Source organism: Phyllopteryx taeniolatus, chromosome 4 (assembly GCF_024500385.1).
Source record: "Phyllopteryx taeniolatus isolate TA_2022b chromosome 4, UOR_Ptae_1.2, whole genome shotgun sequence".
Lineage (NCBI taxonomy): Eukaryota > Metazoa > Chordata > Actinopteri > Syngnathiformes > Syngnathidae > Phyllopteryx > Phyllopteryx taeniolatus.
The window spans coordinates 13,717,155-13,743,477 of record NC_084505.1 but is presented as its reverse complement, the minus strand read 5'-3'; the positions used below and the strand labels follow the sequence as shown (position 1 = coordinate 13,743,477).

The 26,323-nt window shown below is 41.3% G+C and overlaps 3 protein-coding genes across 11 annotated transcripts in view; 2 read left to right on the top strand and 1 right to left on the bottom strand.

Annotated features, from left to right (window-relative positions):
• The window catches only part of LOC133476389 (probable ATP-dependent RNA helicase DDX17), a 27,415-nt gene extending 25,614 nt beyond the window's left edge, over positions 1–1,801 (top strand). Inside the window, exon 16 of one of the 3 annotated variants that reach the window (XM_061769719.1) lies at positions 1,760–1,801. In XM_061769719.1, coding sequence (XP_061625703.1) covers positions 1,760–1,767 — 8 coding nt within the window. In that variant the 3' untranslated portion in view covers positions 1,768–1,801. Of the gene's footprint in view, positions 1–1,189; positions 1,431–1,759 lie in introns of those variants that run through there. The other 2 variants (XM_061769717.1, XM_061769716.1) reach the window with 2 other exon arrangements.
• The window catches only part of LOC133476393 (ADP-ribosylation factor-binding protein GGA1-like), a 5,953-nt gene extending 585 nt beyond the window's left edge, over positions 1–5,368 (bottom strand). For all 3 annotated transcript variants that reach the window (XM_061769730.1, XM_061769729.1, XM_061769731.1), the window contains exons 1-8: positions 5,211–5,368; positions 4,677–4,761; positions 3,321–3,396; positions 3,139–3,237; positions 2,599–2,722; positions 1,033–1,133; positions 817–897; positions 47–184 (exon numbers count right to left, since the gene is read on the bottom strand). In XM_061769730.1, coding sequence (XP_061625714.1) covers positions 47–184; positions 817–897; positions 1,033–1,133; positions 2,599–2,722; positions 3,139–3,237; positions 3,321–3,396; positions 4,677–4,761; positions 5,211–5,256 — 750 coding nt within the window. In that variant the 5' untranslated portion in view covers positions 5,257–5,368. The remainder of the gene's footprint in view (positions 1–46; positions 185–816; positions 898–1,032; positions 1,134–2,598; positions 2,723–3,138; positions 3,238–3,320; positions 3,397–4,676; positions 4,762–5,210) is intronic.
• micall1a (MICAL-like 1a) lies at positions 5,333–26,323 on the top strand. Of its 5 annotated transcripts, XM_061769709.1 has the most exons (17): positions 6,059–6,192; positions 9,149–9,437; positions 13,457–13,505; positions 16,608–16,749; positions 17,316–17,416; positions 18,456–18,595; positions 20,096–20,694; positions 20,768–20,831; positions 21,010–21,425; positions 21,796–22,178; positions 22,263–22,397; positions 22,478–22,604; positions 22,908–22,998; positions 23,402–23,475; positions 23,939–24,053; positions 24,921–24,967; positions 25,361–26,323. In XM_061769709.1, the coding sequence occupies exons 4-17, from the start codon at positions 16,665–16,667 to the stop codon at positions 25,486–25,488; spliced, it is 2,505 nt and encodes an 834-aa protein (XP_061625693.1). In that variant the 5' UTR covers positions 6,059–6,192; positions 9,149–9,437; positions 13,457–13,505; positions 16,608–16,664; the 3' UTR covers positions 25,489–26,323. The 5 variants fall into 5 exon arrangements, with proteins under 5 accessions (XP_061625691.1, XP_061625692.1, XP_061625690.1 ...); XM_061769707.1 differs by lacking the exon at positions 9,149–9,437 and having other exon boundaries at positions 5,333–6,192; positions 20,771–20,831; XM_061769708.1 differs by lacking the exon at positions 9,149–9,437 and having other exon boundaries at positions 5,333–6,192; positions 21,832–22,178.

The window sequence follows — 26,323 nt, the reverse complement described above, 5'->3', positions numbered from 1 at the left end:
TGTGTCAATCTGCAGCTGAGGCATTGATGTGCACAGCCTTTGTAACCTTAATGAGCTCCTGATTGCTCTGTGAGCTTCCCTCCTTGCTGTGGCCCTCCAGCAGCTCACTCAGCAGACTCACCCCCTCCTTTACCTCCTGAATGGTGTTTATCCGCTTTGAAACCTTCTCATTGCGCTTCTGGTCCTAAAAAAAAAGGAAGAGTGTCTGTATCCGAGCAATCCCCTTCCAAAACTGAATTTGGTCATCATGGTGTTACAGTACACTGAATCGCCACTACCATTGCGGTTCAGCTTTCACTCCCCCACATAATTGCAGAGTGAAATTCTTTTGTATCTTTCCCCAGATTTGTGCCTTGACACATTCCAGTCTCGGAGGTGTGCAGTCAATTCCTTAGACTTCATTGCTTGGTTTATGCTCTGATATGCACTGCCAAATATGAGACCTTATATAGACAAATGATGTTCAATCAACTGAATTTACCACAGGTGGACACCATTCAAGTTTTAGAAGCATCTCAAAAATGATCAATGGAAATTAGATGCCTCTGAGCTTTAAGTTTGAGTTTCATAGCAAAGGGTATGAATACTTATGCACCTATTATGTTTGAATGTTTAAATTTTTTATAAATCTACACAAATGCCTTTTTTATTTTTAAAAGGTCTCTCTGTATTGCGGGTCACCTATCACGCAATGTGTTTCTGGAAAATAATCCTTCGTAATAAACAGGTGTTCACGGTGTCTGCAAAGATTGTGCAGATACATGTGTGGCCTGATACTGTACACCACATGAGGTAATAAAGCAACAAACGACTCACCTCCTGAAACATCTCCTTAATGAGCTTGTTTGCAGCGCTTAGATCTTCAGGCTGAGTGCTGTTCAATAAGCGAGACAATGTCTCCAAAAAGGAAGGGAATGAGGAAGACAGTTTTTTTAAACGCTACTCCCAGGAGTAAGATGGTCAAAGGTTTAGATGAGGCTATGAAAGTATTCTCGCTGGTTGTTTTTTCATCATCAGGCATGCTATACATACCTTAGACTTCTCTTCATCCTCAAAGATGGTGCTTTTGGTTTTAGTTGGAGCGGATGGGAAGGGCTTGTTATCGCCAAGTACAGTATCCTGATTGACAATACCTGGAAGAGAACAGGGACATGTATCAACCATAGTTGAATCAACATTTTGTCCTCAGCAGGGATCCTGTTTAAACTGCACAAAGACCTGGGCCACCGCTGACCTTTCATGAGCAGCCATCCGGGAATGTACTTGTGACATTACAGATTGTAGTTGTTACTTATGTTACTTATACATACATTATAGGTGTTTATTTAAAGCTAGTGTTTACAGGTTTAAAAAAAAAAACCTTTTTCATATACGTTAAAACTGTCTCTATAACCTGACAGAATGTTATTAAAATGATCTTTTGAAAAATCTTCCTTCTCTGGCACCATCTAATGCCTCTAATTTATTTTAATGATTATTTTAAAACTGACTTGGTGAAAGGAGAACGATGCAATCAGTGAGTGTCTCGACAGGAGGCATGACCGAATAGTCTTGTCAATCTTTTGCTCATATGCACCGTCATGCTCACAAGCCTCACGGAGGGACACAGTAGCCTCGTGCAAAAGGAGACTATTGTAGTTTTTTGGCTGGATTATTTAAATCCGGTTAGCATCAAAAGTTAAAAAGAAGGAATATGGACCGCTCTCTACTTCAAATCAAGGGTAAACATCTCTAACGGTGGATGGTGTCCTATACACAGCTGCATGACTGAGCTCGGAAAACTATCACACAAGTTACCGTTCTCACAGAGTCATCGGGTAAGTTGATCACCTTGCTTATGTTTTTAATTGATTGCACATTCCAAAAAATACAACATCAAACTGGTAACATTTCGTGCAACATTGTGTGCTTGTGGAGCATTCTGAAGCGGCTGCAGGCAAGCGGGACACAGGACCCATCCTCGTTCCTACAGCGGCTCACCTGGTCAACTGAGGAGCACTCTTGAGGTTGCCAGGCGAGCGCGACGAACGGCTCTCTTCCTGGTTCTTTTTTGTTGAGTGAGCTGGGGGCGCTGCTTTGTGCAGACACGCGGGCGGGGTTGGGGACTGAAATTAGGCTAGATTAAAGTCTTGCTAGCATTTTGAAAAATTCCATGCCTCTGGCCCCTTTCATGTGTTTAGTGACACTTTCATCTATACTTGGTTGATCTGGTGTCATTTTATTGCCTCTTAGGTCACTGCGGTCCAGTAGGACTTGATTGCTTTGTTTCTTGTATTAAATACAAGGTAAGTTTGTGACTACAGTTTAACCAAGTAAAGCATCTTATGAGTCATCTCAGTGAGAATTTCTATATAAATAAAGTTGACTTACTTGCTTACACTGTCAAGAGATGCATTATTAGCAATCACTAGGAACATTTGTCTCATGCGTGTTGCTCAACATGCACCAAAAAGGAGAACGGATATGAAAACATACACCGGAAAATATAGCCACCTAAACAGTGCCTCGTGGCTCACGTTGAACACTTAGGTATCCTGTTAAGAAAAAACAAAACTTCCAACTTGGTTAATGATGTTCTCAAACATCTGACAGACTCACTTTGTTTCTTCAAAATCTGATAGGCATCAGCTATCTTGGTCTCATCTGGGAGTGTTACTGTCCAGCTGAACATCATTTCTTGAACCTTCATCTTCACTGGCTCTGGAGCACGAATACCTAAGTACTATGGAGATATTTAGGAGAATTTATTTATTCTTTTTTTAGATTTTTTTTCCTGAAACATGCAAACAAAGGTAACAATGTAATACTACAGTTGAAAAGTTCGGCAACAGACTTGCTGCATAATGACAGCTGTACAGCATGTGTTTCATGCTTGTATAAGCATAGTTTGCATTGAAAAAAAATCATTGGCTACAAAATTCACCACTAAGTATGTCTTTACACAACTCAAACATAAGAACTACAGTAAAACTGTTTTCTTTCTGTTTCATGTAAAGAAAGAGGTTATCTTTAGTTGGACCTGCTAAAATAACAAACACTGTAATATGCATCTTGGTGGCAGTGCAACTTTCCTATTGCTATTATCATTGACTTACTGTGTAAGACTAATTTCAAGTGATAAACAGCAGTAATTGTTACCTTGGGTGAGACCACCTTTATGAGCTCATTGAGAAAGCGGAACTTTCCAACTTCACTGTGAAACCGCTTCCCACAATTCTTCATGCAGGATTCCAGAACCTGGAAATCAACAAAAAACTACTTGTACAGTTTGTGTTGAAATTAAAAAGTTGGTAAAGTCAATACTATAGTCAAGACCTTACCAGAAGTGCTTGCATGGCCTCCCACTCCTGAGGAGACTGGATTTTGTGGGCCAGGAGTCTGGTTGCAAGCTGGGGGCTGATTTTTATATTTAATGTTAGAATGATGTAAAATATAAATCCAAAAACATACCACTTGGGAAATTGTGGTGTAAAATCCAATTTAGTACAGTCAAAACTGAAAAGACCAGGCATGTGTCATTATGATGATCTTTTGGAGCACATCATTTTGATTGAATTATTTTGAGTGCTGGGTCCATGACCCCTGTCCTGCATGCTTCCCCTCCTGTCCTGTCCTTCCCTCACAGGGTGTAACACTACTGACCCATACAACACTCGAATCCAATGTCTCATTGTACAAGGTATATAATGCTTTACTTTCCTCCTTTTGGTTTGAAAAAGCTTAGGATACCCTTTTCCAAGTTATTCTAGTTGGTCTTTTCCGCCTGGCATTCGAGACGAATATATGATATGTAAATAAGCTTAAGTGTGTGTGTTTGTAGTGGGTACGGAAAGTATTCAGACCCCCTTAAATTTTTCACTCTTTGTTATATTGCAGCCATTTGCTAAAATCATTTAAGTTCATTTTTTTCCATATTAATGTACACACAGCACCCCATATTGACAGAAAAACAACTGAATTGTTGAAATTTTTGCAGATTTATTAAAAAGGAAAACTGAAATATCACACAGCCATAAGTATTCAGACTTTTTGCTCAGTATTTAGTAGAAGCACCCTTTTGAGCTAATACAGCCATGAGTCTTGTTGGGAATGATGCAACAAGTTTTTACACCTGGATTTGGGGATCCTCTCCAGTTCTGTCAGGTTGGATGGTGAACATTGGTGGGCAGCCATTTTCAGGTCTTTCCAGAGATGCTCAATTGTACTGTTTGAATTGTTTTCAGATCAATTAACTTTTTTCAATAAATTGAACAAATGAAATTATACAATGATGAATTCATATTTTAAGTAAAGGACTAGCGATTAAATATTTCACAGGCTGATGTTGGGTTTGCAGCATGTAAGCTTTTCCATCTTATTTTCATTTTGTTTACCTGCAATGATTTTAGAACTACTGCAGGGGTCCCTATTGAGTGACCAACACAGTTTCAATACAGTGCCGACACAGTTTGTGTAGTGTGTCAATACACTCCTTGAAGTATCATCATCCAATCACTACTCTGTCCAGCAAAGCACTTTGTCAACATGAGGTGCTATATAAAGTTATTATTATTAAATGTTTTATCAAAGTAAACCTTTTAGAAACGTTGAAATTGTTAAGAGATCGTACACAACAGTTTGCGATTAACTACTTACTTGGAAAATGGTGGACAAATGTAAATGGTGAAAAGGCTCACCCTTCAGGTTCGTTGTCGAGTAGGTCACAAAACCCCTTGATATTGTGCCAATCGGTGTCCTTATTCAGAGGGTTGGTGGCCTTGTCTGTATATTAGGCAGATTAATTTCTCAGGTTATACTAGGCCAAACTAACCATGTTGTTCATATGACAGTGATTTTAAAGGCTCAAAGTTAAATTGCAACTTTGTACATGGCAATCTGAAGTGTTTATGATTTATTGAATAGTGTCAAAGTTGCTCAAATACGCAAATTTAGTTTGAAGCAGATAGAGCTTTATTTGTGTTAAATTGACATTAAGACTAATGCGTTTGCGTTGCAGCCTATTTTAAGTAGAACTGTGTTCTCGTCCTTTGGCATGTAACTAACGTGGAAAACGTGAACCCATACAGCAAAGGTGACACATTAAAGCTTTCGCACTACTATTTTGATCTCCAAACGCACTTTTTAAGACACTTGCTTTCTCGATTGACCAGAAATTGTTTATACATCATCTTAATATGTTCACAGACATGCATGTTATTTGAATGACTTACTGATACGCGACTGCAGGCTCTCCTCTTCTGGCGGTGCCGCTGCCATCTTTTGGGAATTCTAAACAAGAGGTGAAGTCTCGCGTAGTTTTGTACTATCGCGCGAATGTCCAATGGGCGTCTTTGTAGCGCCCCCAGTGGGGTGCGGCGTGGAATCAAGCAACAACGTGACATTGTGGAGGTTACACGGTTAACAACGCTTCAGCTAAAGCAAGCGAGGATGAATTGTCATCGGCGACAAGCTTCTGCGGTCGATTGTGGCGATTTGTAGCAACGTTACGTGGGGATAACAATGGACTTTACTTTTCATTCAGCGCTGTAACCACCACTGCGGGACACTACCGTCCAAAGGAAAAAAGAAAAAAAAGAAAAAGCGTGTTGCGGTCCACACCTCAACCAGGGAGGAAACCTCCCTATGCTTGGATTGGAACTGCATTACCACGCCACAGTTCGCCTACAAAGTCGTGATTTTAAAGAAATAAGTGGTAGTGTCTGGGACGCTACTAGCCTGCTAGCAAAGTTGGCTGCTCTTAAGAACTTTGATGCTGGTAAGCTTGGAACTAGCAACGTGCTGTTTTTTTTTCCCTTCTTTTTTTTGTTGTTTTTTTTTGTTTTTTTTACGTCTTGGCTTAAAGTCTAGTGAAGATATCATCATTCTTCACAGTATGACCTCGCAGATCAGATAATGTATGGACTACAATGCAACTTCTACTTGCGAAAAAAAGTTGGCTAATGTTTGAATAGTTGAACGCAGCGTCGCATTAGTGTGTAAAACAGACGCATCGACGCCTCCATCCCGAAACTATTCTGATGACTGACCGCTGGACCACTAAAGCACGATGATGGGATCTCTGAAGGCTCTCCAGGAGTGGTGTCGGATACAGTGTGAAAATTATCACGATGTGGAAATCAAGGACATGTCGACGTCCTTTCGGGACGGCTTGGCATTTTGTGCCATCATACATCGCTACAGGCCAGAGTTGATGTAAGTACCCAGGCACCAATGTGCTGTAATTAACACAGCCTGACAAACCCTGTGCTGCCCGGAACAACACACCACTCTCTGCTTTCATAAAAACACGCACATTAGATAGAACACAACAACGCTGTTAGTGTTGTGTGGGTTTGTGATAACCGACCCTTTCCCCATCAGACATGTTTGATTTGTTGGAACCGGAGAAGTTAAGGTGTGAGTCATAGAGTTCCGTTCCATTAATAATCCCAGCCAGTCTAGTCAGCAGCCATGTGCTGTGAACTGGCTCATCTAATTTGAATGTAATGTAATCACCAATTAATTACTTGTGTTAGTCACACATTCATCATTTGTTTGTAAGTCAATCTGCTGCTACCAAGGGTGTTTATTACTCAACTGCAGAGACTACCAGGCGTCAATTAGGGGTAAAGTGTTTATGGCAGGCATTTCTGTGTGAAAATGCATTGGGTTCATCAGTTCACAGAAACCTGGCTTAACCTGAGGATACACAATGTCTGCATCAGCTAGCTGGCTGAAAAAGTGGGATACACATACAGTTCACAAACTGTTGTAATTCCTACACCTTTTATCCGATTTTAATGTAAACGCCATCAAATTAAAGCTAGCCAAAAAGATGAGAATTGTCTCCATGCCCCAATATTTAGGATCCTGACTGAAGTCATCCTCAGTGCTGGTAGTAACATAAAGATGAAGACATTTACAAAGTGAACTATATCCATGAGCTGAGATCATTCACTTATTCATCATTATTCATTCATTCCTGATCATTATTATCAGGTAGATAATAATACACATAATCATTGTGTATTAACCTATTGAATATGAATTATGAAAAATGTCAGTGTGTGTGCATCATATAAGGCTTATTTAATAAATAACTTGTGCCTTTATTGAGGAGAATAATTATTAGATCAGTGTTTTCAAACCTTTGTTGAGCCAAGGCACCTATTATACATTAGAAAGACCTCATGGTAAACCACCAAACAAAAATATCATAAGTATGAATGCTAAAACAACAATCTTGTTTTAGTTAGTCCCAAATGTATTTACCTAGTTTGAAATCTGGACTTGTTTAATTGAACAAAAAGGTGATGTATTTGCAGGAAGCCATGACTTATTCTGTTGTATGAATTGTAACAGGTGGATACACAGGTTTATTGTACCTTTTGCCATCCAGTGGAAGAACATTTAATTGTTCTGCTTGTCCCTATACGCCGCTAGCATAGATAGACGAACAAAGTGTTATTTCTGATTAATTTAAAAAAATAAAAAATAAAAACTAATAATCGCGGCACGGTGGAGACTGGTTAGAGCGTCAGCCTCACAGTTCTGAGGACCCGGGTTCAATCCCCGGCCCCGCCTGTGTGGAGTTTGCATGTTCTCCCCGTGCCTGCGTGGGTTTTCTCCGGGTACTCCGGTGTCCTCCCACATCCCAAAAACATGCATGAATTGGAGACTCTAAATTGCCCGTAGGCATGACTGTGAGTGCGAATGGTTGTTTGTTCCTATGTCCCCTGCGATTGGCTGGCAACCAGTTCAGGGTGTACCCCGCCTCCTGCCCGATGACAGCTGGGATAGGCTCCAGCACGCCCGCGACCCTAGTGAGGAGAAGCGGCTCAGAAAATGGATGGATGGAAAACATAATAATAGTAACTAATAGCTATGGTGTTAGCATATACTATATATATTTTTTGTTGAGTTACCATGTACTGAACCGAAAACCGTGACCACAAACACGAGACACAAATCGAACCGTGGATTTTGTGACTCGTTCCACCCTTACAGGGATGTGTAGGCATATCGTTTTTGATTGACAGTTGAAAGTTGTGTGGGGTGTGTTTACAGCACATTCATCAGACACGCCCACAGCGTCTGATTGTCATCTGAGCTGGGAGGATATCTCTAATTGTCACAATTTTGAATCATTGTTTTACATTATAATATATATAATAATAATAACATTATATCCATACTATTATATCCATTTATCAAGTCAAGTTTGGCAGGCTTGTTAACGACCGTTTTTTCTATGGTGTGTCAAATTTAGACATTTTTATTTTCACTTTGCAGAGACTTTTGAATTTACATAATATTCATGAAAACTTTATTTTCTCTCTTCATTTATAAAACACATGCTTTATAAAGAAAGCACAATAACATGAATAAGGGATCAGTAAAAATACAATAAAATACAAATATCTATACATACATACAGTGCCACCAGAAAGTATTCATACCCCTTCACTTTTTCCACATTTTGCTGTGTTACAGACTTATTCTAAAGCTGATTTGAGTCTAGTTTTCTTTTTAAAAATCTACATAAAAGATCCCATAATGACAAAGTGAAAACATATTTTCAGACACTTGTGCAATTTTATTGAAAATGTAAACATTTAAACACTATAGGTACATAGGTATTCACACCCTTGATTAAATTTTTGTTGAAGCACCTTTGGCAGCAATCACAGCCTCAAGTCTTCTTCGGTATGTCTCTGTGAACTTGGCACACCTGTTTTGGGGCATTTTCTCCCATCCCATCTGCATATCCTCTCAAGGTCAGTCAGGTTGGATGGTCAGTGTCGGTGGACAGCCATTTTTAGGTCTTTCCAGAGATGTTCGATTGGATTCAAGTCCGGGCTCTGGCTGGGCCACTCGAGGACATTCACAGGCTGCTCCTGAAGCCACACCTTTGTTATCTTGGCTGTGTGCTTTGGGTCATTGTTGTGTTGGAAGGTGAATCGACACCCTAGTCTGAGTTCCAGAGCACTCTGGAGCAAGTTCTCTTGAATAATTTCTCTACATTTGGCAGCTGTCATCTTACCCTCTATGCGGACTCGTCGCCCAGTTCCTGCAGCAGAAAAACAGCCCCACAGTGTGATGCTGCCAGGTGATGAGCAGTGCCTCTTCTTCTCCAGATATGACCCTTGCAATTCAATTGTTTCCGCAGGTCTGAGAATCCTTAAGGTGCCTTTTGGCAAACTCCAAGTTGGCTGCCATGTACCTTTTTGGTGAGAAGAGGCTTCCGTCTGGCCATTCTACCATAAAGGCCTGATTGGTGGAGTGCGTTATTAATGGTTGACCTCCTGGATGGTTCTCCTTTCTCCGCAAGGGAACACTGGAGCTCCACCTTAGTGACCATACGCTTCTTGTTCACCTCTCTGACCAAGGCCCTTCTTCCCCAGTTACTCTGCTTGGTCGGACGTCCAGATCTATGAGACCTTATATACAGTTGACAGGTCTGTACCATTCCAAATGATGTTTTTTTGGTTCATGTATAAACAAATATGTGCTGTACAGCCAGTCTTAAAAAGTTGCAGCTTGAATAAATACCAAGCATTTTTGTGGAATCCCAGCATTAGTGTGGACGTGGTGTTCTGCCTCTTGTCTTTTTCATGCCATCACACGTACCCAAAACGTTACATTCTGTAGTATAAAATTAAGATACTGCTGTTCCATTCAGCAGTATCTTTGTCCTGTACCTTATGATTTTTTTTGCAGCTTTATAACCTTTAAAAATTAAGAAATAAATTATTGTCACCTGATACCAATTAGATGAAAATTACATTTTCTGATCACTTGATCACATCGGGACAACTCTGTTTTACAAGCCATGGGTGAATTATCCAGTTACTTTTTGAACATGGCAGCATACAGTTGAATGTGACATGGTGTAGATGCAGACCATTTACCAGTTGTTGTTAGGGTATTGTGTGAAAGCAGTCCGCAATATTCCCTCGCCTGTCTTCAAGGGGAAATGTGATGTGAAAGAAGTTTCTTTCTTCTATGGTCCAGAAAATGAGAAAACATAGCAATCATCCCCTGGATGACTAAGTCAGTGAAACAGAAAATATTTGAACTCTGCACAGCAGTAACTAAGTAGCAGTTTATAAACCCTAAATAGTCAGCTTTTGAGTTCTGTCGCTTACATTTGTGTCCCAGCATGTTTAACCCCCAGTGTGTACAGTAGCTGCAGTAACCCAGACCAGCTCATTCTGATCCAGACAGACAGCCCGTCAGGGTAATCTGCAGCCAGGGCCTCTGCCTGTCAAACTGAATTTACTTCTCCAATATGGGCCCAGGCGATTGTAGTGATACTCTGCAGCCACTGTGTTCTCATAGAGTTATAAATTTGTGTTTCGAACTTTTAATTCATCATTGACACGAATATAATTTTAATTTGAAGTTTTTAAACATTTACTTTCCAGGGTGGATTGCTTTTATTAACACATTCAATTATTATAATAACAAGAATTGGGTGCAAGTTGGAATTTATTTAGGATTTTCTGTAATCCACACAGAATCAAAATTATGTCACAGATGCATAGATATATACAACCCTCCCCATTAATATTTGATTAAATGTCGATGCAAGCTTGACAGTTCCTCTGCCAAGTGCAAATAACAGATAATATTTTTATGACTTTAGATCAGTGATTTGCAACCTTTATGGAGCCATGGCACATATTTTACAATTGAAAAATCTATCGGCACACCCACAAACAAAAATGTAACAAAAGGTGGATACATTAATTACTGTATGTACTTCCTGCCATCTAATAGAATAGCATTTACTTGTTCTGTCTGTCACTATGCCTCACTGGCATAAATAGATGAACAAAGATATATTATTTCTTGGGAAAAAAATTTTTTGGAGTACTTAAGTACAATTTTATAATTTCCCACGGCACACCTGAAGAGCGCTCACAGCACACTAATGTCCCCTGGCACACTGGTTGAGAATCACTGCTTTAGATACTGTAAATACATTTCTTTGTATTCAACTTTAAGGTGTGACTGTCACCAAGATTTAGCAAGAACAGGTTTTTATAAAAAAAAATTTAAGGGTGCCATATTTTACTAAACCAAGTTTTTTTTTCTACTATTTGGCTGCAACACGTTCCAAAAAAGCTGGGACAGGTGGCAAAAAAGACTGAGAAAGTTGAGGAATGCTCATCAAACACCTCTTTGGAACATCCCACAGGTGAACAGGCTAATTGGGAACAGGTGGGGGCCATGTTTGGGTATAAAAGGAGCTTCCCTGAATTGCTCAGTCATTCACAAGCAAAGATGGGGCCAGGTTCACCTCTTTGTAAACAAGTGCGTGAGAAAATAGTCGAACAGTTTAAGGACAATGTTCCTCAACGTACAATTGCAAGGAATTTAGGGATTTCATCATCTATCGTCCATATCCTCATCAAAAGGTTCAGAGAATCTGGAGAAATCACTGCATGTAAGCGGCAAGGCCAAAAACCAACATTGAATGCCCGTGACCTTCGATCCCTCAGGCGGCACTGCATCAAAAACCGACATCAATGTGTAAAGGATATCACCACATGGGCCCAGGAACACTTCAGAAAACCATCCATCCATTTTCTGAGCCGCTTCTCCTCACTAGGGTCGCGGGGGGCTGGAGCCTATCCCAGCTGTCATCGGGCAAGAGGCGGGGTACACCCTGAACTGGTTGCCAGCCAATCGCAGGGCACATACAAACAAACAACCAGTCGCACTCACAGTCACACCTACGGGCAATTTAGAGTCTCCAATTAATGCATGTTTTTGGGATGCTGGAGGAAACCAGAGTACCCGGAGAAAACCCATGCAGAAACGTGGAGAACATGCAAACTCCACACAGGCAGGACCGGGGATTGAACCCGGGTCCTCAGAACTGTGAGGCTGACGCTCTAACCAGTCGGCCAACGTGCCACTTCAGAAAACCAACGTCAGTAAATACAGTTCGGCGCAACATCCGTAAGTGCAACTTGAAACTCTACTATGCAAAGCAAAACCCATTTATCAACAGCACGCAGAAACGCCGCCGGCTTCTCTGGGCCCGAGCTCATCTAAGATGGACTGATGAAAAGTGGAAAAGTGTTCTGTGGTCCGACGAGTCCACATTTCAAATTGTTTTTGGAAATTGCGGACGTCGTGTCCTCCGGGCCAAAGAGGAAAAGAAACATCCGGACTGTTATGGACACGAAGTTCAAAAGCCAGCATCTGTGATGGTATGGGGCTGTGTTAGTGCCAATGGCATGGGTAACTTACACATCTCTGAAGGCACCATTAATGCTGAAAGGTACATACAGGTTTTGGAGAAACATGCTGCCATCCAAGCAACGTCTTTTTCATGGACGCCGCTGCTTATTTCAGCAAGACAATGCCAAACCACATTCTGCACGTGTTACAACAGCGTGGCTTCGTAGTAAAAGAGTGCGAGTACTAGACTTGCCTGCCTGTAGTCCAGACCTGTCTCCCATTGAAAATGTGTGGCGCATTATGAAGCGTAAAATACAACAACGGAGACCCCAGACTGTTGAACAGCTCAAGCTGTACATCAAGCAAGAATGGGAAAGAATTTCACCTGCAAAGCTTCAACAATTAGTGTCCTCAGTTCCCAAACGTTTATTGAATGTTGTTAAAAGAAAAGGTGATGTAACACAATGGTAAACATGACTCTGTCCCAGCTTTTTTGTTAGTTTATGATTATTTGCTAAAAACAATAAAGTTTATCAGTTTGAACATTAAATATGTTGTCTTTGTAGTGTATTCAATTAAATATAGGTTGAACATGATTTGCAAATCATTGTATTCTGTTTTTATTTATGTTTAACACAACGTCCCAACTTGGCGTTGTAAGTGAGGGTGTGCCAGCTCAATGACACTTAAAAATTATTCTGAACAGATTTGACACAGTGGCAGTGTGTGCTTGAAAAATACCCATCAAGACCAGTCTTTAAATTGGAGCTGCTTCACATTGTGTTCACGAGTTTGGGAACCAGATTAGAGCAAACACTGGTCACTTGTGTGAGCTCTTTCAGGCTGCAGTGTAATTGAAATTTATACACTCTTTCTAACGTGCCTTTGTAGACATGCAGAGAAGCACGCTTTCAGGAACACTTCAGATATTTCCCACTTTTACAGCAGGCTGTTTACTGGTGAGAGCCTGGCTTCCTGGCGCCAGGCCCTTTGTAATCATCATGGCACCACCTCCACTTCTTCCCCTTTGTCCTTTCCCCCAACCTCTATAATTGCTTTGTAGTTGGGGTTTTCCATAGCAAACTGTAGCACTTAAAAAACTTAACTGCTCAGCACGTCTGTCCATCATGCAGTTCAGACACCTATTTTGCGGGTTCTTAACAGAAGTAGGTCACTAAATACAGTATGGCAGCTACAGTCAGTTTTCTCTCATTAAGTTAGCCCAGATAATATACACCTTCTGACAAACTGATGTTTTTGTTTTGTGTGTGTCTGGTTGCAGAGACTTCGACTCACTGTCTAAAGATGACATCTATGAGAACAACCGACTGGTGAGTTATTTCCTCATGTGATGACGTTTGCTGTTACTGTCTGTGCTTTTATTTACACCCATAGAAATCCTGATTGAGCTGGCTTTTAAAGGTCCCATGCCATCATTTGTTTTTATATACAGTAATAGTCTTTGATATCCTTGTCCTTTTATCGTGTTTGCGAGATACCTTTGGTTTGAAAAAGCCTAGGATACCCTTTTCCAAGCTATTCTAGTTGGTCTTTTCCGCCTGGCATTCGAGACGAATATATGATATGTAAATAAGCTTTATATGTGTGTGCGTGTGCGTGTGCGTGTGCGTGTGTGTGTGTTTGTAGTGGGTACAGAAAGTATTCAGACCCCCTTAAATTTTTCACACTGTTATATTGCAGCCATTTGCTAAAATAATTTAAGTTAATTTTTTTCCTCATTAATGTACACACAGTACTCCATATTGACAGAAAAAAACGGAATTGTTGAGATTTTTGCAGATTTAATAAAAAATAAAAACTGAAATATCACACAGCCATAAGTATTCAGACCCTTTGCGCAGTATTTAGTACAAGCACCCTTTTGAGCTAATACAGCCATGAGTCTTTTTGGGAATGATGCAACAAGTTTTTCACACCTGGATTTGGGGATCCTCCGCCATTGCTCCGAGGAGATCCTCTCCAGTTCTGTCAGGTTGGATGGTGAACGTTGGTGGACAGCCATTTTTAGGTCTCAGAGATGCTCAATTGAGTGTAAGTCATGGCTCTGGCAGGGCCATTCAAAAACAGTCACAGAGTTGTTCTGAAACCACTCCTTCTGTATTTTAGCTGTGTGCTTAGAGTCATTGTCTTGTTGGAAGGTGAACCTTCGGCCCAGTCTGAGGTCCTGAGCACTATGTAGAAGGTTTTCGTCCAGGATATCCCTGTACTTGGCCGCATTCATCTTTTCTGCGATTGCAACCAGTCTCCTTGTCCCTGCAGCTGAAAAACACACCCACAACATGATGCTGCCACCACCATCTGTCAGGTGTTTTTTTTTTTTTTTTTTTTTTTAAGCAAACTCCATGTTGGCTTTCATGTGCCTTGCACTGAGGAGAGGCTTCCGTCGGGCCACTCTGCCATAAAGCCCCGACTGGTGGAGGGCTGCAGTGATGGTTGACTTTCTAGAACTTTCTCCCATCTCCCGACTCCATATCTGGAGCTCAGCCACAGTGATCTTTGAGTTCTTCTTTACCTCTCTCACCAAGGCTCTTCTCCCCCGATTGCTCAGTTTGGCCGGACGGCCAGCTCCGTGAAGAGTTCTGGTCGTCCCAAATGTCTTTCATTTAAGGATTATGGAGGCCACTGTGCTCTTGGGAACCTTAAGTGCAGCAGAATTTTTTTGTAACCTTGGCCAGATCTGTGCCTTGCCACAATTCTGTCTCTGAGCTCTTCATGCAGTTCCTTTGACCTCATGATTCTCATTTGCTCTGACATGGACTGTGAGCTGTAGGGTCTTCTATAGACAGGTGTGTGGCTTTCCTAATCATGTCCAAACAGTATAATCAAACGCAGCTGGACTCCAATGAAGGTGTAGAACCATCTCAAGGATGATCAGAAGAAATGGACAGGACCCAAGTTAAATGTGTTACACCAAATACTTATGGCTGTGTGATATTGCAATTTAAAAAAAATAATAATAATTTGCAAACATTTCAACAATTCTGTTTTTTTTTCTGTCAATATGGGGTGCTGTGTGTACATTAATGAGGGAAAAAAATACATTTGCTAAATTACAACTCATTCAGAAATGATAAGGGGCTGAAGTAGTGTTGTGTTGTTCACGAACGACACGTGATGCAAAGAAGGTTGAAGACTGCTGCCTGATAGAACTGCGCCAAATCAGCTGATTCCACAGCCCCATGCTGTCTTTAAGTTTATCCAGTAATGTGGGTGAGTCGTGGAAAAAAATCAGCACCGAGTACCAACCTCAGATGCTCCTTTGAGAGTCACACCAAAATTATGTACACCCCCTGATTATAGTTTTGCCTTAAAGCTATGAAAATAAATATTCAAAAGTTGTTTGCTGATGATTAAAAGAGCACGTATTTTTCAACATATTTCAACATTTTCACTCTGTCAGTAAATCAAGAGTACATTCAGTGCTGAAAGGGGAGTCTCCTCATTGTTAGTGTGAGCTCAGGTTTGGCAGGACTTTGCTACCGCAGACCTCTTTTTTACCCCTCATAAAGAACCACAAACAAAATCTGCTGACTAATAAGTGAAAGTAAATTGTTCATTATATCCCTGAGGCTTAAGCATGAGTAACTCATTTTCTACTGCAAATGAGGAGCGCATGCAACAATTTCTTTTTAGTTTTTATGAACTGCTTCCCCAACAAATCTTGTCAACAAACAATTGACCCATATTCAACCTTTTCAATAGATTACTGTCACGTCTTGAAATTTTTGGTAAATTAAATTCTGGAATTTACTTGATAAGTTGCTTTTTCATTTTAGTCATACTGGTATGTTTTGTTAGAATCCAGTTCAGTAGTTTTGCCCTATCCAGTCTTTAAAGCAATGTACTGGCTCGGGGTGTGCATTTGTGCGCCTGTGTCTGTGTCTGTGATGTTACTGTATGTAAGGAGCCAGCCTCTAATTTCTACTTTAGAACAGTTTGTGGCAAAGGAACAATACACTCCTTTATGGCCAGCCGATGATGGCGTAACACCAATGGTTTGAAGTCCAACGTATTTGCTACTTGTTGGCCAAGAAGAAGAAGAATCATCTTTTATTGTCATGAACATACATGCATGCATGCACACGAAATTTGTTCTCTGCATTTTACCGATCACAGTGAACACATACACGTTAGTGGAGCACACTGGAGCAGGGGGCAGCTGAAGCGCCCGGGGAGCATTTCGGGGTATCAGTGTCTTGCTCAAGGACACCACAGCCGTGAGTCCAGGGGATGTTGGCAGATAGGTCCCTCACGGTGGCAGGCGATGATCTTAACCATTGGGCCACGGCTGCCCCACAAGAATGAGTTTGCGTGATTGTGTCTATGACCTGTTTATAGCCCCACTTCCAGGATTAAAAATGTTTGCTTAAGACAAATGAGAGTTTCCATTTTCTGTTTTTGCTTCACCACAGGCCTTTGAGGTGGCTGAGGCACAGCTAGGGATACCTGCACTGTTGGACCCAGAAGACATGGTGTCAATGAAGGTTCCTGACAGGCTCAGCGTCATAACCTACGTCTCCCAGTACTACAATTTTTTCAATAACAAGTCTCAAGGTTAGTACACAGAGCACCCTGATGGAAATCATTGTTTTTCTTGTTCTTCAATACACCCGCACAATTGTATGACATCTATGACAAGAGCTACTGTACATCAGAAAATCTGCCTATACAGAGACAATAATTTTCGATTTTGATCGACAAGGTAAAAGGGGGCAGCACGGTGAAGTATAGCTGAGCGCGTCTGCCTCACAGTCGAGATATTCGGGGTTTGAATTTCAGATATGGTCTTCCTGTTTAGACTTTGCATGTTCTCCCTGTGCTCACATGGATTTTCTCTCAGTACTCCGGCTTCCTCCTACATTCCAAAACATTCATGGTAGGTTAATTGAAGACTTGAAGTATTGTCCATTGGTGTGAATGGGAGTGTGAATTGCTTTTTGTATACGTGCCCTGTGATTGACCGGTACAATTATATTGTGCAGGTGGTTGGATAAATTGTATGTTCACAGGTCATTTATTGCACGTTTGATTTGAGTAGAAACGCTGTACTATATTTTGGAATGTCACAACTTGTGTGACAATTAATGACAGTACATGCTCATAATCATCTTCTCCTACAGCAAACCCTCCCAGTATAAAGAGGCTAGGTTCTGTCAGTCTTAATGAGCCAGCCCAGAAAAGGCCTCCAACTCCACTTGAGGACCAAGAGGTTGAGTCTGAGGTAAGTACACGACTTGAGGAAAATGTGAAAATATCTTTAGACAAATACTTGTCTTCTTCATGCATTGTTGTGATTTATGAGGCCAGTTAATTTCTCTTCTAAAACTGCCTGCTTTACTTTTCAGATCAGCTCTGTCATTTAGTAGATGAATAAGCAGGCTGAATCTTTGACTATTATTTGTGTGTATCTAGGAGGTTTGAAATATCTGTATGTGCTATTTGTGGGTAATATTATTAACTCTGCAAAATAGACAATCTCATCCTTCCTTTTAATTGTATACAAATGTAATTATATTTCCGTCTTCCCTGTGAGGAGAACAACAGTAGTAGTACATAAAGATAGCCTCTGTATCCTGTCTCTCTTCTCTTTGGCATGCCATCATCTTCTTTCCTCCATCCCACACTCCTATGTACTGGCATCATCATTCCTTCAGATGGAAATCCATTCCACCCCCTCTTCCTGTACTTCTCCCTCCCCAAAACTGACCCCCCCTCCACTCTCTGTTCCTGAGCCTAGGCAGTAAGATGGGGTGGTGGGGGGCTAAGAGATGAAAGTAAAATAGATAGGTCAGTCTTTTTAACCTACTCTTGTACATAATATAGTAGTTGTAATTTTCTAACAATGTGTGCCATGCTTTGGAATAGACTGCTGCTAACCACTGATCTCCTCTACCTCAATCTACAAACCCTTAAATAACACTGGAAATCTGACCTTCATAATTAAATTTAAAGCTACCATTACTAACCTTAGCCGTGTGAATTTTAAAAACCAATTATAAAGTTATGATCCGTAAATGTCATATCAATTAAGGGATGTTTTAAAATAAAATTACATTTGAAAGTATGCTATTGAATGAAGCAGTAGATTGCTTTGTTAAGCAAGTAGATGTAGCGAGGTAAATACAATGAAGAATCCACACCCTCAAATCCTGACTCCATGTTTGATCTTCCCCTCCTTCATTACTCTGCATCTTCCCCCTTCCCCTGACGTCTCCTCCCTGTCCTCTGCCTGCGAAATACGTTCCGGTGGCTTGCACTAGCTGGGCCAGACCAAGGTGGTGGGGGTAGAAGCATCAAAGCGCAGCACGATCAGCAGCACCTGCACTGCCTGTCATCAGCACGTCCATCTGGTGCAGCGGTTTTTGGTGGACGGCAAGCTGTACCATCGAAATTGCTTCAGGTGGGCACTGAGCTGCTATGAGTGAAATAAATTGTGGGAACAGATCACACAATTACAAATGTGAGTCACAGTAATAATGGGCTTTGTATTATCTATTTGAACTCTTATTGTATCACTACTAAGTGATGGCATTGGTTTTTTTGTTTTTGTTTTTTTCTAATCACTTTACCCTATAGCTGTGGTGGGGCATAAGTCAAGGATCAAAAACAATGTTTTCTGTTTTGTTTTGTTTTTTCAACCTATTTATGACAAATTTGTATCACTGAATCCGAGCGAACATGACATCCATTTCTCCAGTTCAGTTCAGGTTTTTATGCCAAGTTGTCAAGAGTTCATTAGTCAACTGTTACAAACTTTGCTTACTGTACATTGAATAGTACACATTGAAAAGTAAGTACCTGTAAATTGAATGTTACATGATCCATCCATGACAACTCTAAATTGCCCGTAGGTGTGAATGTGAGTGCAAATGGTTGTTTGTTCGTATGTGCCCTGTGATTGGCTGGCAACCATTTCAGGGTGTACCCCGCCTCCTGCCAGATGATAGCTGGGATAGGCTCCAGCACGCCCGCGACCCTAGTGAGGAGAAGCGGCTCAGAAAATGGATGGATGAATCCATCCATCCGTTTTCTGTAGCGCTTATTCTCACAAGAGTCATTGTTCAAAATTTATGGGATGAACCTCTGTTTATTTGAACCTCTAAAGCGAAAGTACCTGCACATGTAAACAAAAATGTGGCCATAGTTAAAAAAGTTGAACTGATTGAGCAAAGCTAATGTGATATTTGGATTCAGCACAACAAAATTGTCTTAAATCAGCTAAAAAAAAAAAACTTACACTGTGTAAGTGTTCTTTTCCACTCCTGTCAAAGTTTCATGATGTTTCATCATATACCTTAATTTCTCCATAGATAATGCCTGATTTTAATTACTGTAGCCAGGCAGATCCAAACAAGGATTGTTTAGGCTTTGTCGAGGTCTGTGTTCTTATGAATAACATGTAGTTGTTCCAATTAAATTAGGACCTGAAAATTACACCTAGTCAGTGAAAATGGAAGCACACATGGAGGTGCCGTCCACTCTCCTGGAATTATTATAGTGTCTGTGGAAATTGTAAGGTCAGAGATTACTGACATTTGACAAGGCGACTAGCTCGCAATCTCCATTCAAGATCATATCAAAGGTATGCTGCAATTGAGGTCAGGGCTCTCTAGTTCTTTCACACCGAAGTCATCCAAACATGGCTTCGTGGACCCTGTCCTCCCCGTGTAGTGTAAAACTCTGGTATTTGTCCTGTGTGGCATGGATACAACAAGAAAAAGATGAGTGACAAAAAAGTCATCATTGATAAATTAATTGGTTACGAGACAGCTCCCATGTCCCGTTCAGCATACAGTACTTAGTTTACATTTGAAAGATATCTGTTTAGTTTATATAATTGTCATATCTGGATGTCCGAGCTACTCTGGAGCTTAGCCTTCTCCTGTGCCTGTTCTCCCAGGTGCACTGAGTGTCGTAGCACTTTGCTACCTGGATCTTACAAACAAGGCAGTGATTCTGGGGCTTTGGTCTGCACCCACCACCTTACAAGGCAAGCTTCAGCAAACCACAATGGCCGGCCAGATCTTAGCAAGAGACCCAGTGTGGTCCAGTCGATGAGGATCGGTCGCAGCAAGACACCCCACACCTCAGCCTCTGATACAGAGCAGCGAATGACTGCATCCCCTATGGGCAAAGTGAATGATACTGACATGCCAGCTAACGTGACCGTCATAGTCACTCATGTAGCAACAAACAACGAGGTCTCCTTGAAAAACTCAGATTTACTTAATGACAGTGGACAAGCAGAAGAGAAACATCGCCCCTCTTCTCCTCCTAACCCTTTCGACGACAGTGATGAGGAAGATCATGAACAAGCAGTGGAAGAAGACACACTAACCAGTCATAAGGCTAACGGGGACCTCCCCTCCAAACCTGCCAATCAAAATGAAGCTGTCGCCCGACCAGTGCCAGCACCTCGCCGGGTTGCTGAGCCCAGCCCTCCGCCCCGCCCATCCCCAAGGGTGAAGCTACCCCGGACAGCGGACGGCCTTGCAATTGGTGCGTGATTAAGATTTCTGTGAAAATTATAGAGAGATGAAAATAAGTGACGCTTACATTTGATCTGGAATAGCAGGTGAACATCCAAAGCCACCCACCCCTCCCAAACCCAGAGAGAGATCCCAGTCTCCTAGAAGGTATCTGAATTTCTATTAAACCCACTTATGTTTCTTTGTTGTTCATTTGTTTCACTACATCGTCACTATCTTTTCCTGTCTTAACGACATCATATTAAACGTTTACCATGCCATGCCTTTGTTTGGATGTGTGGTACTGACCTCTGTGATGGCTCCATGTGTCTGTCTCACTGTCCAGCTTGTCCACGCATAAACCCAAAGACCCACCCTGGCTTGCCTTGGTCCAATCAGAAACCAAGAAGAAGAAACCCCCTCCCCCTCGCCCCGCAGGACTGCCAACACCTCCCAACACGGGTTCTGTGTGTTCTCTTAAAGAGGAGGGCTCCAGGTCCAGCACACCCAGTTTACCCTCCAACCCCTTTGAGGATGATGAAGATGAAAAGAACGAGGCCAACGAGGAGGAGGAAGGCAGTGCGATTCCAGCCACACAGGTGGCGAGTCATCCATGGTACAGCATCACACAAGTGGCGGAAGCCTCTGGTGCGGACACGCCGCCTAGCACAGGCAGCTCCTCCCGCTCGGCTAGCCCAGGAAGTGCTAAAATCAAGAAACGACCAGCACCTCGTGCACCGCAGCCACCTGCTGCTAACCAAGGTAAAAATAATATTATGCAACATGGATGTGTAATCCTGATATTATCATTTCACAAATTGTCTTTACCTCACTGGTGATGCTTGGTGAATACTGGGGTGCAGGCATCTTTATTTTGGATACTTTTTCCTAGAATTTACTCTGCGTATTGATGTCTTTGGTTATTCAAAAGCCTGCTAAAGTAAGTAAGGAACAACTGTAAAGCTTTATGGTACATTTACATTCTGTCAAAAAACAAGATTGAAATATCTCATCAGATGTTTATTGTATTTTTGCTCCCCCTCCTTAATCTTTCCATTCTTGTTTCCATCTGCATTCAATCCTGTTTTACTTCTGCTCCCTTGGTTTACTTCTATCTCTGTTGACATCTCAGTCCATCCTCATTCTCAGCAATCTTCTTGCTCTCCAGCTGTCAGTGTGGAGAGTCTGTCTTCTGGCTCCGACCACAGCTCCTCCCAACTTCGTTCGGCCCCCGCAGGAGGCAGTGGCCAAGAAACCAGTTTCACCAAAAGCGTCTCCGAGCCTTCGATCTGTTCGCCATCTACCGCCTCTCCTTCCTCCTCCTCCTCCACTGAGCGTCTGCCTCATTCTTGCCTGAGCCCCTTTGCATTTCCCACGCCGTCAAATGCAAGCTCCGCGCCTGCCACCCCACAGGTCAGTCGCAGCCATGAGACCAAAGCGACTGGACCCTCCCCACCACGGCCCATGACCACTCCCAGCCCATTAGCCTCAGGGGACACCCTTTCACACAACAAGGTAACAGAATCGTTTACAAATACAGAACATTCATAAAGACTAATGATCAGGTTTTTTTTTTCTTTCTTTCTTTCTTTTTTTTAGCGCATTTGTAAGGAAAATCCATTCAACAGGAAAGTTTCTCCCTCATCTGGTAAATCCAAAAGTAAACCCCCAAAAGGTCCTCGTCCTTCCAGACCCCCAGCCCCAGGTCATGGCTTCCCGCTTATCAAACGCAAGGTATAAAAACTGACATTTTTTTAAGAGAATATTTCAAAACTGGCGCTTAAGTGGTCCTCCCCATGCAAATACTGATCCAGGTGCAGTCCGATCAGTACATCCCCGTGGAGGACATCCACGGCGAGATGAGTCAGCTGGAGGAACAGCTGGATGAGCTGGAACTAAGAGGTGTGGAACTGGAGAAGCTGCTCAGAGACAATCCCAATGGTATGAAACCTCAACTCTTTCACTGACGTGAAACAATTTGTGCAGAGGCTGCGCAAAGGAACGTTCCATGAACATTGTTTGTCACAAAATAACGGGTGTAATTTCAGGATGAACCAAAATACATTGTAATCTTTACAGGTGAATTTTAAAAGTGCTGAAACATTGACCAGTCCGACATGTGTATTGAAGTCAAAGGTTAAAGTGCATGTTAGGCTCATCCTGGAATGTCACCTGAAAGCGCTAATATTAGCCATAACTTTTTTTGTGAGCAGTGTATGTTTTTGTGATTGGATGTGCTTTCAGATGAGGATGAGGAGCACCTCTTGGTCGACTGGTTCACACTCATTCATGAGAAGCATCAGTTAGTCCGGCGAGAAGCTGAGCTAGTCTACACGTAAGTATCAGAATGCAGTAAGAGATAACTGGTACAATCTTGTGACCGCAATATAAAACTACCACGGACAACCATGTTCCACATTTTGAACTGCTTCTGACAGAGCAGTGTTAGTAAGATTTGTTTTCCATTCTTGCAATAAAATTCCACTCAATTCAATTGAAATGTAAATCAATAAATATGGCATTGTTTTTTGAGCAGCAAGGAGCAATATCAGTTACTGTTGTTACCACTCCATAAGTCAGATTTTATATTTGGGTGTGAAACATACTAATAGGATGTATTTTAAAAAACCCACAGGTCACAGACCTGTATTAAAATCATGTTGTTTTAGTCTTTGAAAGTGTGCCATTATTTTTTTTGTTTAGTCAGTGTGTCTCAATTTATTTAATGGTCCTCATAGGGCGAAGCAGCAGAACCTGGAGGAGAGACAGGCTGACGTGGAGTATGAGCTGAGGTGTCTTCTCAACAAACCCGGTTGGTTTGAGGGCTCAAGAGAAGACAGCCTTCCTTTGTTAACCAGCTGATTGTGTTACAAAGCTGCGCAAAGCTCATCTGCTCCATCTGAGCGTGACTGAAGCCTTCCTGTGTGGAGGCACAGGAAGTGCCTGTTGTGTGCATTAATATCATAACCCTAAATGAAAGATGAAATAAGCTACATTAATGCTATCTAGTTGTACCTTGCCTAACATTCTCCTGGTGATGAATGAAGGCCTGTGTTGCTTCGGAGTGAAATTAACTGCTTATTCATCACTAAAAGTATTTCTGTTAACTGCTAATTACAGTCCAGCTATGTACCACTTTTCATTTAAAAAAGAAAATCTTGTTAGAACAGACTGCCTTTTTTAATCAATATGTTGTACGTTTTCAGTTACCAAGTTATTGTTACTACTGTACGAATAAGCGAAATAAGTCATAATTGCTCACTCCCTCCCCTCAGAGAAAGACTGGACTGAGGAGGACAAGAGCCGCGAGCAACAGCTGATGGCCGAGCTGGTTACGATCATTGAACAACGCAACCAAATAGTCAACTGCATGGACCAGGACAGGCAGAGGTAATCCTGTAGTTTTTGACAAGAGTTTTCCAACACTTATTAAACCAGGACACCCATTTTACATTCGATCTCACAGCACACCAGCAAAAAAATTTTACCGGTAACAAAAAGTATGAATATTTTAACAATGATGATCTCATTTTAATGTACTCCAATCAACTTACTCAGTGTGAACTCTTGTTGTTTAATTGAACACAAAGCTACTCCCAGGAAGCCATGACACAGTTTTATTGGACCTAATGCCATCTAATCCAAGAGCATTTGATTTTTCTGCTTGTCACGATACATCGCTGGCATAGATAGATGAACTAAGATATTTTGTAGTTTAAAAAAAAATCTGACAAATTAAGTGAGGTGGACCATATGAATGGGAACAGATTTCCGGTGGAAAGGTTAGGTTGGGTACGAGTCTCCGGTGTCCGTTTTTGTCTTAATCTACTGTGACATCATATGATGGAAAAATAACTTCATTCTTTAAATGTGTGATAACGTGGGGTTGTGGAATAGGTATATTTATTAGTTGCTTTCATAATGCTGGTACTTTTTGAGGTCGAAATGTCATCAAAAGTGTTTTTTTTTCTCTCTAAATAAATACGAAGGGGTAGCTCTTCCAGCAAACACTGCAGTGTGCCACTATGTTCAGCGTCAACTCGGTTTTGAGTTTCAACACGTTTCCCATGTGGTCACTGCGTTTGCCTTGCAACCAGAAGTCAGCACGCCGCCATACACCAAACGCAGAAGTGTTGCTTGCATAGTCGATTGCATAATTTCCCGCATCAACCCTGATGATCTCTCCCATGGTCTTGGTTTATGAGAGTTCACCATGATGTGCTGCTACTGTCAACTCTAACAACACATTTCTCACAGGGAGGAAGAGGAAGATAAGTTTATGGAAGCCATGCTGAAGAAGAAAGGTAGGATTGCACACCTGCTTCATGTGTTGGCCAAACGTTTTGACATTGATTCCAATTGGGTTTTTTTTTTTTTTTTTTTGTTTACTTACTTTTTGTTGTTACTTTTAAATGTTTCGATTATGTACTCTAAAACAGTACTATGTATTGTCTTAAGTTTTAAACATACATTTATATAGTCAATATTTAGCATGTGCACACTTGTTTAGGACTTATGTAATTTGCTCAGCCAGACCAAAGTTTGGGGAATTGAGGCCTGCATCTTAATTATTCAATGAAGTGTATCATTTTTTAAACTATAATTTTCAGTATTCAAGAGTTTGACCACAAATATATGGAACCAATCTATTTATTGTGACTTACTTTGATAATTCCCCTCGCCCCGATTTTCATCAGACTTCCACAAGGAGTCGGACGGAGACCAGCAGAAGAAAAAAGGGGCAAAGTTCAAACCCATGAAGGTTCTGAAGCGGTTGAGCCACAAAGGAGAACCTGTAAAAAGTCCTCGTAAGGACAACAGTTGATCCACGCAAACAGTTTTTAAGTGTTCTCAGAAACTCACGAATGTCTTGAAGTGCCACACAGACCCCCCCGGTGCACTTCCAGGAAGAGCCAAAATGACAACTCCAGTGCTTTAAGAACTCTCGGACCTGTTGGGTAGCTCTCTGTGGTACTGCACTGACTTGTTGGCTGTTGCCTGGCTGTCACTGATCAAAGCTCAACTGACCTGTAATCAGTTTCCTATCAGGTGAAACTATAGTTAAAGGCAGTTAGCTTTAAGTTTCAGAGGCCCCAGGTGCCCTCAGTTTATTGGATGACATCTCATCAAAGGCTGTTCAAAGTCCTCTAAATTGTGCACTGAGTAAACAGAAATCGTTCATTTGGTCAAAAAGATTACTTTCATATAAGCTGTTAGCTGCTTTATAGAAAACATTGGGATCTTTCCTTCACTATTGTTAAGCATGTCAAAGATAGGGAGTAGAAGAGTGACATCATTTGCACACATATCTGCGGTGTTGAAGCTTGACAGTTACCTACATCTGTGTGAAAATATTCATTTTAAATGTCACATATGCAGTTGTGTTTTGGACATGGCAAAGGAACAGTTTTTCATCTTTTTCTTAATTGGCAAAACTCTGTTAATTTATTTTACTATGCTTCATGTTTTTTGTTTGTTTTAAAGTGGAGATAATGTTTTGCATAACTGCCATTTATTTAATTGCATATACACGTCATCTCGAGGCACTTCTGTTGTATCAATATCACTTTTTGTTTTAAATTTCAAATGCAGCAGCAAAATAATACAAATACTGGTGAGACTGGAAGGCAGACAAATAAAGCAAGTTGATACAAGTACAA